General features: G+C 40.1%; 1 protein-coding gene across 1 annotated transcript; it reads left to right on the forward strand.

The window, feature by feature from the left end:
* Window positions 1–1,545: 1,545 nt before the first annotated feature.
* idh1 (isocitrate dehydrogenase (NADP(+)) 1) lies at window positions 1,546–12,325 on the forward strand. The gene is made up of 9 exons (XM_044017320.1): window positions 1,546–1,695; window positions 3,696–3,820; window positions 6,778–7,069; window positions 8,499–8,601; window positions 8,974–9,151; window positions 9,235–9,386; window positions 10,467–10,607; window positions 10,709–10,871; window positions 11,097–12,325. Exons 2-9 carry the CDS (start codon window positions 3,696–3,698, stop codon window positions 11,188–11,190), a joined length of 1,248 nt encoding a protein of 415 aa, XP_043873255.1. The 5' UTR covers window positions 1,546–1,695; the 3' UTR covers window positions 11,191–12,325.
* Window positions 12,326–13,382: the final 1,057 nt, after the last annotated feature.

The raw sequence follows: 13,382 nt of genomic DNA on the forward strand, positions 1-13,382 counted from the left end.
AATGTCAATATACATACAGTCTTTATTATTAATAATAAAAAAGATCTGATCGTTATCTTAAAACTATTACAACACACACACACACACACACACACACACCAGAGAACACAAGCGACGGAAGCAGGCTGTCACATGACACACCTTCACGTGACGACGACTATCCGTGGAAATAAGAACGAATAAACAACAACAAGCACTTGTCATGACATATATGTGATCCGTTTACACGCACACATTCACCCAGAGCGCGCGTGCGCACGCAATACGCGTTTACAACCTCAATTATATAAAATATAATATTTACAATAACTCTATAAACAGAATTCACTTAAATAGACATAACTATCATGTATATCTCGACAGACAGACAGGTGTGTGTGTGTGTGTGTGTGTGTAACCTTACCTTTAAATGAAGAACAGTCTGTAGGAGAACATCAGCAGAACATCAGCAGAACATCAGCAGAACATGTGGACGGAGCGTTGGTAACTTTGTAGAACAGTTCCGTCCATGAATGAATCAAACACAGTTCCACTCACACACTCACGTTAATAAAACTTTCGACTTTATTTGTTTATCGGTATTTTTTCATCTCCACTTCACCTGCTACAAACAACAGCAACGGCATCAACCTGAGCCACTGATTGACAGTTACTAATGACCAATCGGCAGCTGTAGGCAGTACAGGGGGCGTGGCTAAAAAGTGACGCCTGATTGGATGACATACCTGCATCAACTTCTCGAATGAGCCTCTCAATCTATGTTTGAAAACAGATCCCAAACCAGCCAACCTGACCCACCTGGCAACACCTGGAGTCCCGCCCCACTGTCACGTGCTCCTGGTCGGCAAATGGGACTCTAGAGTTCATTCAAAAATTACATTCTGAGTTTAATAGGCTGGCAGAGGCCACTCCAGCTCCAACCTCAGTCCAGCTCCAACCTCAGTCCAGCTCCAGCCTCAGTCCAGCTCCAGCCTCTCCAGCCTCAGTCCAGCTCCAGCTCCAGCCGTAGTCCACCTCCAGCTTTAGTCAGAGTCCAGCTCCAGTGCCATTCAGCAGCTCCAGTTGAAATGACAACAACCACAAAAGTGTTTATTTACCCATTTAAGTAAAATTGCTGTTTATTTCATTTCAAAAAGGACATCATATTTTTTATTACTGATTTCAGATTTACTTATTTGTATACATTTTTCTTTTTACTTACATAAATAAATTGATAATTAAGCGGGAGGGGACCCACCTGCAACATTAAACCCCGCCCCCTTCATGTCTGCAGATAGACAATTGACGAATACAAAAACAACAACACGCCCTACCAACATAAATGTATATGTATATATATATATGATCTGTTTTTGTATAAACTGTACATTTTATAAGTTAATTTTTAAAATGGCGTGTGTCAGTTTAAAAGCATCTTCTGATCTCTTTCTCATGCACTCAAGTCCCTCCCCCTCGCTCCAGCGTGGGCGCGTCTGATTGGCTAAGCGCGGTTTCCCTGCTCGTCTGTGATTGGTCAGCGCCCCGCTCCTCAGCTCTGGAGGCGGACGCCGGTGTGACTGAGACTCTGTGCCGCTCTGTGCTCGCAGTTCATCGGCTCAGCACGGCTCGGCACGGCTCTCCTCTTCCTCCTCTTCCTCCTCCTCTTCTTAACCTCTTCGCTGTTTGTGTCGCGGACCTTTCTTTAAACCGAACAAGGTAAGAAACACGGAGTAAAAGCCGTGTTTTTGGGGCGAAGAAGCAGGAAAACATCACATCAGACCGTGTTGAAGTGCGACACAACACTGTTAGCACGGAAATAAACCATTCAAACTTCATTCTTTAAACGTAAACGTCATTGTATTTAATGTGTGTGTGAATAAGCTTCACAATGAATGACAGCTTTTCATTCAAACCGAGTCCAGCGCAGGTAACATCGGCTTTTACGTACTCACTTCCTGTTTGTAACTAGCTTATTAGTGGCATTTATTACACTATTTCACACACAAACATTTGAATTATTGCATGAATTCAATGTAAAACTGCATAATTACAGTACTGTTCAGAGGTCCAGCTTTTGTTAAATTATGATTTTTATCTCTTGTCAAAGTCTGTTATCTGTGGTATTTTGAATGGAATATTGGGGAATTAGTTTCTACTGAGTTGAAATCAAGACGACATATTCGCTTTGGTACTTATTTATACCAAAATAACCAGACCCAGCCCTCACTTGGGCTACCAGAGGTCTAGAGTCCCAGGGATACAACATGCGATACCAATAATATCGCGATACGACAATTCCGTTCAGGAGTTACTAAACCACAACTAAATAGAATAGAATAGAGTAACCTTTATTGTCGTTGAACATAAATAAAATAATAATAATAATAACACAGTTTAACTCATATGGTACATGATACATTGTCCGCAATACCAATACTGTCACGATACAACGATTCTGTCGTAATCAATATGTCTAGAAAATCATATAACGAAACGTCACGATATCTGAAGTGAAGAAAACTAAACTTTACCGTGAAAAGTTTGAGCAGCACAGCCTTAATGAGACACTTTACTTCAGAGCGCCTTCATTTGTGACTTAAAAGATGGATATTTGCCTTTAATTATCGTGTTGCACGAGGAAGGACGACGATAAATCACCAAAGTGATATTTTGAACCACCTCAAAACCTGGTGTAATAGACCTTTTAGGCATGAGAGAGTCAGATAATTACCAATAACATCAATGAGACACTGAAGTTCCTGCCTGTGGAAGCAGTTTTTACTGCACGTTTACATGTTTAAATAAAAAAAAAGTATGATAAATACTCGTCTTATATTATGACCAGTAGCATTGCTATTACAACACACTCAGGTCTGTGTTTCCCTTCCTCCTCGGGATCTGCTGTCATTAGCTGCCTCAGTCTCCTCCCATCACACCATGATCTGCTCACTTTTGCAACAGAGAAAGCACAGATATGTGAAGTTGTGAAAGCGTGAAGGAGTCGATTCTTTTTTTCTTCATCATAGTTTGAAGAAGAGAATAAAAGCGGTGCCTGGAGTTAAATCATGTGCTTTGTTTCTGTCTTGTGCTGAGTCACTGCTCCGTGTGCTGAGTCACTGCTCCGTGTGTCTACAACAAATTCATTCAGTAAAAAAACACTCTTTGGTTTTCCGTGTCAGTGCTGCAGCGACAGATCAGTGACCGTCATTTAAAATCACAAATGTATTTGTTCGCTCGTGTTTTTCTCTGTTTGTCGCGGCGTTTATGCTCGTTGGAAATATGAGTCTCAGAGCTGCAACTAATTAGTATTCATAGTGTTTAAATAAGGGAAACAATCATTCATTTATTGTGTTTATAAAGTGTTGAAAAACGAAAAAGTCCAACTACGTGCAGCTGCAAAGTTTTTGATCACAACAATGTTTAATCGATTACTTTGAATCAGTTGCTAAATTAAACAGCAGAATGATAAATGTGCACGTACGTCTTCTCTACAGTTTAGTCATCTGATTAATCTGCAACTGCTTTAACAGCTGGAGAAGAACGAGGTTCTCACCATGTTTGTAATAAAAATCAATCAGTACATTTGTACGAGTAAAATAAATAAAAGAGTGTGTTATTGTAGTGAAATATGATTGTCTCTGTGTTCTGGATTAATTTCTTTATTAATTATGATTATCTCTACGTGTGTGTGTGTGTGTGTGTCTCATCATCATCAGATGTCTCAGAAGAAGATCAAGGCAGGGTCTGTGGTGGAGATGCAGGGAGACGAAATGACCAGAATCATCTGGGAGCTCATCAAGGAGAAGCTCATCTTCCCCTACCTGGAGCTGGAGCTGCACAGGTGAGCACGACTCAGCAGGTGTCAGAGCAAGAAAGTGTGAAACCAAACAAGACAAGTCTTCATGGGGACGTCCTGGGGTGTGTGTGTGTGTGTGTTTGTAGGTCACGTCCTCAAGCTTTTACAAAATGTACTTTTCCATCCATTTACGTGTTCTACATGTGCAGAAGTCACAACTTTGAACTGTGACATCATTCCAAATGTTACAACTTTAATCCTGTTTTAAAAGTAGGTTTTGCTCAGGTGTGTTTATATAGTAAAACATCATCAGAGTGTCTATAGGTAAGGACACTTTATAGCCTCTGTTTAGACATTTAAAAATCGTAATGGAGATATTGTAGATATTAGAAATGAAATCAGCCAAAATGTGTGTCAAAATGTCTTAGATGAATTATTGTCTTGATCTTATTCTCCAGACTGAAGAGAACGTCTTTGTTCCTCACACATCTGCACAAAGATCACAGTAAACCTTTAAAATGAGGAGAATTATGACGTCAAAATGATCATTCCCTCGCAATTCGATGCTAAGTATTTTGTTTGCTATGAAACCATGATATCAATGTTAACAAATGTAGATTTATGCATCATATTAACAACAATAACTCCTTGTATGTGTGTTGTGTTTGTGTTACTTAGGTTTTTATTTTTATTTTATTGTATTTAACTCTTAGAACACAGAGCTTTTCAGCTGCTGAACTACATAACGATGTTGAAATGTACAGAAAAGAAACATTTTCACCAACTTTACACGTTATTCTGAACAAATTTGAAGAAAAACTGTACATTTTGTGACTTTTTTGATCTACAAAATGTCCTTCAGTCATATTATTTCAACACCTCGTGTCGTCACATGTGTTTCAAAAACCTGCGTTGTAATAAATCACTCACTTTTATAACAAAACACAGGAAACTGTGACGAAAACACTGGAAACCTGATAAAACGGAAACTAAAACCCTGCGTGGCGACTGTTCGTCTGCACTCGACAGTATTTAGACGACGTTCATCATCATAAATGAAAGCATCAGTCATCTGAACTTCATGTAAAGAAAAAAAAAGACCCTGAACAAAGTTCAACCAGGAGATAAGAAGAGCAGCGAGGTCAGAGGAAGAAGTGGAGATTCACGTTCGACAGCTCCACCCCAATTTACACCACTTCATTACATTCACTCATTCATGCGTTTGCTTCTCCTAACAGGAGAACTCAGTGTAAACAAGACAAACTAGAGATCCGGTTTTCCCAGTCTCTGTTTAAAGCATCTTAACGTGATACTGGAATAAATGTAAATTAGAAGGGTGACATTGTTTAGAATCAGGATCAGAACCAGTCTTTATTGCCACGTACACGGAATCTGACTTGTTTAGTGGTGCATTTAACCCTTAGCAATGGGTAGTCATTTACAACATTTTTAATTATATTTTTTAATGACATATCACATTAAGTTGGGTTTTTTTGGGCTTTTCTGTCGAGATTATTCCATAATCTGGTTCCATTTACACTGACGCAAAATAAATCAACCAAAAATTGAATCGATTCTATTTTGAGTGCTTTTTCAGAATTTAAACCAAGGTTTTGTGATTTTTCAGCTTTTTAAATGTGAGAATATTCAGGTTTTTTGCTCCAAATAAACAAAGAATTCATTCAAACTGAACCCTGTGGACAAAAAACAGACATTTGAAAACATCATTATTCACAGATTTGGGAAACAGGGATTCTCTTTTTTCAACGACATTTTATGAACCAAACAAATAATTCATTGTGAATGGATTATGAAAATAATCATCACTTGAGGTTTTTCTATATTTAAACATGTAATAATGATGCAAATTTACCACGATCGACTTATGTTTACTGATATTTATCGCGATGCCGTTTTGTCCCTAAACTTCACTTTCATTGAAAACCTTGTGAATCCTCTCTGTGTCTCTGTCCGTTTGTGTCCTCATTACTTGTTTAGCGTGTTATTGTTGTGTGTGTTGGTGTCGTTTTTCGGTGTGTGTTTGTGTGTGTGTGGGGGGGGGATTGCTGTTAGAAAAGTGGGTAAGAGGTCACTGGTGCTCTTGAACAAAGCCTGTGGCCTGAGTGCAGGCTCCTGCTTGAAGGGAATGATAATCACTCTTTGAGTTCCTCGGATGGAGAAAGTTTCCTCCTGTCACGTCCTCACCTGGAACACGTGGAGCAGGTTTTCTTATCGTAAACTATGGATCTTTTGTCTCATTTTCAGTAGAGGATAAAGCACTTTTAAACTCACCCACAAAGCATTTACTCATTAAAAAGAGGAATAAAGATTCAAGTCTTTGGGCTGAAAATCCAGAAGGGTGTGGCAAACCATAACCAAGATAATAAAAACCACATCATAACTCAAACCGAAACAGAAATGAAATCAAAGTCAGGCTGAAACTGAATTTTAATTCTGTTTGTTTATAAGAAGCAAATAAACTGGGAAATATTCACAGAAACTTGTCCACTAAGGATGAAACTAGCAATAATTTTAATTGATTCATTGATTAATCTGTTATTTTCTTGATTAATTGGTGAGCTGTTTGGTTCAAAAATGTCTGAGAATGTTTAAAATGTTTGATCAGTGTTTGTTAAACCTTTAAAAGGACAATGTTCTCAAATTTCTTGTTTTTGTCCACAAACCAAAAATGATTCAGTTTGAATGATTTGTTTGTTTTATGGAGCAAAGAAACCAGAAAATATTCACTTTTAAGAAGCTGAAAAATCACAGAAACTTGTTTTAACAACTCAAAACAGCACTAGTAATAGATAAATAACGTTTAAGGGAGGGCACATTTTCGTCCTTAAGGTGATGAATGTATCTTTTTCTTAAAAAGTTTTATATGGCGCAAAAAACCCCACAAATTATTCAAATTTAAACAGTCAGACTGATTAATCGAATGCGGATTAGTTTAGTTATTGGTATCTGTCTAACTCTGACGTCTTGTGTCCCTCACAAAGCTTTGACCTTGGCGTGGAGAACAGAGACGCGACAGGTGACCAGGTGACGGTCGATGCGGCCGAGGCGGTCCGCCTCCACAACGTGGGCATCAAGTGTGCCACCATCACGCCCGATGAACACCGAGTGGAGGAGTTCAAGCTGAAGCAGATGTGGCGCTCGCCCAACGGCACCATCCGTAACATCCTGGGCGGCACGGTGTTCAGAGAGGCCATCATCTGTAAGAACATCCCACGCCTGGTGACCGGCTGGGTCAAACCCATCATCATCGGCAGACACGCCCACGGAGACCAGGTAAACTGACTGCTGTCTGACATGTGCTGTCACAGGTGTTGATATATCATGTTTCACTTTATAATACATGGCCAGGATGAGAAATCCTTTTATTTATTAACTTTTTTAAATGTCTCAGTATAAAAATCTACGTCAGATTAAGTCTGATATGCTCACGTCTTTATCTCACCGTTAGACAGACTTTTCCAACAGGAAACTGACCACTCACTCTCCCACACCAAAGCCCAGAGAGAAAATCAGTGATTTTAGCTCACAGGGACACAGGAGCTGCTGGTCTTCTGCTGCCTCGTGTGGTCACTTTGTGTCACCGAGGTCAATCTGAACAAAGACATTCAAACTTAGTGATGGAGGCAGCAGTGGATCAACAACTCCTGTGTGCTGTGATGTTAAAATCACTGGTTTCTCTATGGGCTTTGGTGTGGGAGAGTGAGTGCTTTAGAAAATGTCAGATTCTTCTGATGTTAAAGGCTGACTAATGGTGAAATAAAGCACAAAACATGTTAAAAAATCTTTAACATGTCTTAAAAAAATCTGAACTATCAATTTACAGTTGTTGCTTTAAGCTGCTGCAATTTTAATGGTGTATAAATGATGTTAAAGTGACAGTTCTAGCTGATTTCCAGCTCCCAGATCTGGGTCTCAGTGGCCGTGTTGAGTCTTGTGTAAACCTCCAGAGCTGCGGTTATGTCACAGATTGTCGTGTTGTCACCAGCGACTCTGTCAATAATTGTACGTCCTGTTCTTTAGGCCATAAAATGCTGCCTTTAACGTCATAAGAATAAATTACAGGTTAGTCTGTGGCTCTGAGCCAAAGTCAACAGTTTTTAGCCAGAGCAGAGAAATACAGGTGAAATGTCACCAGGCTGGAGGTTATATAATATACACTGCTGACATGAACACACTATAACAACACTCTGAACACACTAGAGCTCAAACAAACACTTATTTTCATCAATTATTTACTTCATCTGTTATTTTCTCCATTAATTGATACGTTTTTTGGTTAAAAATGTCAGAAAATGCTGATCAAATATAAAAATATTCAGATTATTTGTTATATGCAGCAAAGATATTCACATTTAAGAAGATAAAACATCTGAAAAAAAACTTCCAACACAAATAATATGAGGTTTTAGACAAATAGTTTAAGTTTGTATCCTGAAGTTGTGTTTTGTCTTTTTTCCCGTCCACAAATAAGTTTAAAACCACAGTGAAAGTAAACAAAAAAAATTACTTCATTAAAAGTAAATATTTCAAAATAATTTGAATAGAAAACATTCAATTCTTTAGCCCTGAAAAGGGTGAATATCCCCCTAAATAGTTATGAAAGAATGTTTCATGTGTTAAAATAAAACTTGTCTGGTTGCTGTGTGATATTAACCCACAGTGTCTGTGTCTCTGTCTGTCCTCTGTCTCTGTCTGTCCTCAGTACAAAGCCACAGACTTCGTCGTGCCGGGGCCTGGTAAAGTGGAGATGACCTACACGCCCACAGAGGGAGAGCCGGTTAAATTTGTCGTCCATGACTTTAAAGGTAAGAATGCAATGTGATGAAATCACGCCGGGACAAAAAGTAGGTCAGCCAAGACACACACATATCAGCATTAAAGGGACAGTCATATAATTAGTTGTTAATATACAAGGGACTGTGTTGTGAAGCAGTTGAGGGTGAGATAAGTAAAACTAATGAACACATGACGTGTCTGGCATCTTAGGGATGTTTTCACAAGACTCAGATATCGTACATTTCATCAGCTTTTAAAGGGATAGTTCACGTTTTTTGATGTTGGGGGGGTCGGGAGCGTGTCAGAAATTAAAATATGTTTTTAGCAACGTAAAAATAAATGAAATGTTTGATTGTTCCATTATATTGTTGTTGTTACTTATGTGTTGTTTGTGTGTGTAGACACAGGAGGTGTGGCCTTGGGCATGTACAACACGGACAAGTCCATCAGAGACTTTGCCCACAGCTCCTTCCAGATGGCGCTGTCCAAAGTGTGGCCGCTCTACCTCAGCACCAAGAACACCATCCTGAAGAAGTACGACGGCCGCTTCAAAGACATCTTCCAGGAGATCTACGAGAAGTAAGAGCAGACGCCACAAGCACCGTCTTCCACCAGAGGAGGACAAACACAAGCTAAGAGTTCCACCCTCCTCTGTGTTTCAGGGAATATCGCTCTCAGTTTGAGGCCAAAGGCATCTGGTACGAGCACCGCCTCATCGACGACATGGTGGCTCAGGCCATGAAGTCTGAGGGAGGCTTCATCTGGGCCTGCAAGAACTACGACGGAGACGTGCAGTCAGACTCTGTGGCACAAGGTAGGACATGAAGGACCTCCAGACGCAGTGTTCCCATGGTGCCTTGAAATCCTTGAAAGTTTGTGAATTTGGAAAAGAAAGTTTTTTTGAAAATGGCCCAAAATAGACATTTAGGGTCATTGAAAGTGCTTGAACTTTGTTTGAGAAAGAAGTGAAGTTGTTATTTTGGTAAATATCCCAGGGGGCCTTGAAATCCTTGAAATTTTGTGAATTTGAAAAAAGAAAATTCAAATGTCTCCCATGGAGAAATTTTCTTCAACATCAATTCGTTCTTGCACAAAATTCAAGTACTTTTAATGACCCATGTCATTTTAGGGTGATTTTCAAAAACTTTCAAGTTTTTTTTTTTCTTTTTTCCAATTTAAAAAAGAAAAGTTCAAGTCCTTAAAAGCAGTTCCTGAAGGGTCCTTGAAATCCTTGAGTTTGTGAATTTAGAAAAAAATGCAAGGCCCTTGAAAGTTTTTGAAAATCATTCCCACATGTCCTTGAAATCCTTGAAAGTTTTGGGAATTTGAAAAAAAAATCAAATGTCTCCCACAGATAAATTTTGTTCAATATCAACGTAACTTCTTTCAAAATTCAAGCACTTCCAATGACCCATGTCTTTTTAGGGTGATTTTCAAAAACTTTCAAGGATTTCCCATGGAGGCTTCCCATGGTCGTCAAAATGCTTGAAAAATTCCCCAATTTGTAAATTGGAGAAGAAAAAAGTTCAAGCCCTTGAAATCCTTGAAAGTTTTTTTAATTTGGAAAAAAATTCAAGGCCCTTGAAAGTTTTTGAAAATGGCCCTAAATTAACATGTCTCGTCCTCCTGATTTGCTCTTCAGCATTCCCACAGGTCCTTGAAATCCTTGAACATTTCTGAATTTGTTTGAAAATGGTCCTAAATAGACATGGGTCTTTGAAAGTGCTTGAATTTTGTGTGAGAAGGAAGAGAAGTTGATCTCTTTATTCTCACATGAGCTCAGTGTGATCATAACTCTGAGATAAGCTCTGCAGTTTAATCTGACTGTCATACATTTATACCACTGTCGTAATCTCACTTCACACATTCTCTTCCCTTGTCCTGAACGTTCCAGGCTACGGCTCCTTGGGAATGATGACCAGCGTCCTGATCTGTCCCGATGGACGCACGGTGGAGTCTGAGGCCGCCCACGGTACAGTGACCCGCCACTACAGGCTTCACCAGCAGGGGAAAGAAACCTCCACCAACCCCATAGGTATGAGGAAAGTGCGTGTGTGTGTGTGTGTGGGGGGTTTCTAACGCCATTTAATTTACATTTAATCCTGTAAATGTACGATAACCGCGTGTCTGCCACAGCCTCCATCTTTGCGTGGACGCGGGGTCTCCTCCACCGGGCGAAGCTGGACAACAACGCGGAGCTGCGAGTCTTCTCTGAGGCGCTGGAGGCCGTGTGTGTGGAGACCATCGAGGCTGGTTTCATGACCAAGGATCTGGCCATCTGCGTCAAAGGACTGTCCAAGTGAGTCTCTCTATAACCTCAACCCTGCGTTGACTCTGCTTTTTATGATCTTTCATAAGTGTTACGGCAAAGGATGTGACCAAATGTAGTCGTCATGACTTGTGAGATACAATTATTATCTCTGGTCCATAGACTTTGGGTTTTCCGACGTACAGGAAGTTAAAACTCTGCAGTTGTACCGTTTCAAAGTCAATTTAAATGAATGTTCATTTGTTCTGTTTGCAGCGTGACACGGGCCGACTACCTGAACACCTTTGAGTTCCTGGACAAACTGGCCGAGAACCTGAAGATGAAGCTGAACAATCAGCCCAAGCTGTGATTGGACGCCTGCGCTGAGCCTCTGCACTCTGCACCACACAAACACACACACACACATTCAAACAGCACATGCTCACGCACACACACGGCCGTCCACACACTAACTAACACCAGAGCAGGGAAGTGTATGTATGTGTGTGTGTGTGTGTGTGTCCACACGACCCCTGGACGTCACGTCCTCAGTCAGAGGGACAGAGCAGCGGAGGACAAACATCTCTATTATTGTAAAAATAAACCACAACTGAAACTGCGACAAACTAAACTCAAACTTCACGGATCTCGGTTTTTCTGAAGTTTGTGACTCTGTCAGTGATCTGTGTGAAGACGGGGAGACGGAGTTCATCGCGGTTTATACTCGTCGTCATGTCTCACTCATCATCCTGGTATCACTGCTATGGCTGTCGTTACTTCTCATTTGCTTCACAACGGTTGGGAAACAGACAATGCTAGCACACTTTCACGCATCTTCTGCTTCACATCCAGCTGAAGTCGCCACGACAGATCCAACTCAAACCACCTAGGGGCCAATGAGCATCTAGCCTGGTCAGTAGGGGCCGGTCAAGTGAAAAGAAGTTCACCCGCTAATGTTTAGATGCTAACAACCGCAGTGTTCTCTGTGGTTCCTGGCGCTAACACCTGATCGTAAACGTGTCGCTGCTTCCTCCAGATGCTAAGACTTTTAACTTTGAACTATTTTCAAAACAAAAGAAGAAGAAGAAATAAAGCTAACGTATAGCTGCTAACAAGTGTTAGCCTCGTAGCTGCTTTACTCGGTTGGTAACCGTGGAGACGACTGAAACCTCCCGTTTCATGTCAACGTTTTTTTTTATTTTAACACAAACCCGAAGTGAGTGTGAGTGTACGTACTGTGACTTTAACGCCATGCATCATGAATATTTTTATGTCATTTTTTGCAAATTTACATAACGGTCACAACTCTTTTTCCTCACGCTTTTAGATTTTTATACTTTAAACCAGTCACATTTGGTTAAAGAAGTATTTATTCGTCCTTCCTTTGTGTGTCTGTGTGTGTGTGTGTGTGTGTGTGTGTTTTCAGATTGTTGTTGGTTTTTTAATCGTCTCTGCGTTTCTGTAAAACGACACCATGACTCGTAATAAATGAGTTTTTAAACGTGTGCTTTCTTTCTTTTTTAGTGAAAGAATTCATGAAGTAAAATCACTGGATTTATTTTTATTGTTGTAAATCAATCAATCATTATTGATCTAAAATGACAGAATAGAACAGAAAATACAGTTTCATTGCTGGCATGAAAAAATAAAAAATAAAATGCAAACAAGTCACATTTAGACTTAGATTTAGTGAAGAAAAATCACCTGGAAACACATGCAGGGACATTTATTTGTGGTTGGTAATACTTGTCTTATACCATGACAGCACATTTAAATTATTTATTTAATAGTTTTTATTTAATATCTCTTTGATAAGATGAATACATTTATGGTCAACGATTTTTTTTTTTTTCAAATGTCATCCTCTGGGCTTGTTTTTGCACAACTTTGCACTTTGGTGACATCTAGTGGTGACACTGTAGACTGACTGTTCACACCGGACTCACATTTTCACTCTTTGTGGATTTATTTCATTTTAAGAAACGTCCTCATGCACATGAAACCCCCGCAGAACGACTATAAACGCTGTAGTGCACATGCCAGGCCTGTGTGTGGCGCTGTAACACTGCTACAGAAGTAAAACCAGAGGAGGATGTGGAGCGTGTGCAGGGGCGGTTTTAGGAAATAATAATAATATTAATAACTTTAAAAAATGAGATCCGAATAACGCCACGACGAGGCCCCCTGGTGTCGCTGTGTGGAGTCACACCCTGGAAAGATCGCTTGATCAAGAAATCAACTTGGGGGACAAAAGGTGGGCCACAGGCCACAAGTTTGGGACCCTTGTTAGACTTGGTGTAAACCTCGCAGCTTGTATCACGCGGTAGAAAAAATATGTAGTTGCGAGTTCACGAGAACGCTCGCAACAACATTTAGCTGCTAACAACCACAGCGTTTTCTGTTCGTAAACGTGTAGCTGCTTCCTCCACATGCTGAAACTTTAGGGACTATTTTCAAAACAAAGGAAGAAGAAAAAAGAGCTAACGTATAGCTGCTATCAAGTGTTAGCCTCGTAGCTGCTTTTGCAGATGGTGTTAGCATGTGCTAAATAATCTCCACTGT

The sequence above is a fragment of the Solea senegalensis genome, unplaced genomic scaffold (assembly GCF_019176455.1).
Source record: "Solea senegalensis isolate Sse05_10M unplaced genomic scaffold, IFAPA_SoseM_1 scf7180000015295, whole genome shotgun sequence".
In the NCBI taxonomy this organism is placed as follows: Eukaryota; Metazoa; Chordata; class Actinopteri; order Pleuronectiformes; family Soleidae; genus Solea; species Solea senegalensis.

Coding starts and splice junctions, on each gene's coding strand:
- idh1 (XM_044017320.1), top strand. CDS start 3,696: ATGTCTCAGAAGAAGATCAAGGCAGGGTCTGTGGTGGAGATGCAGGGA. Junction 8,602..8,973: donor TGTCGTCCATGACTTTAAAG/GTAAGAATGCAA, acceptor TTGTGTGTGTAG/ACACAGGAGGTGTGGCCTTG. Junction 10,872..11,096: donor TGCGTCAAAGGACTGTCCAA/GTGAGTCTCTCT, acceptor TTCTGTTTGCAG/CGTGACACGGGCCGACTACC.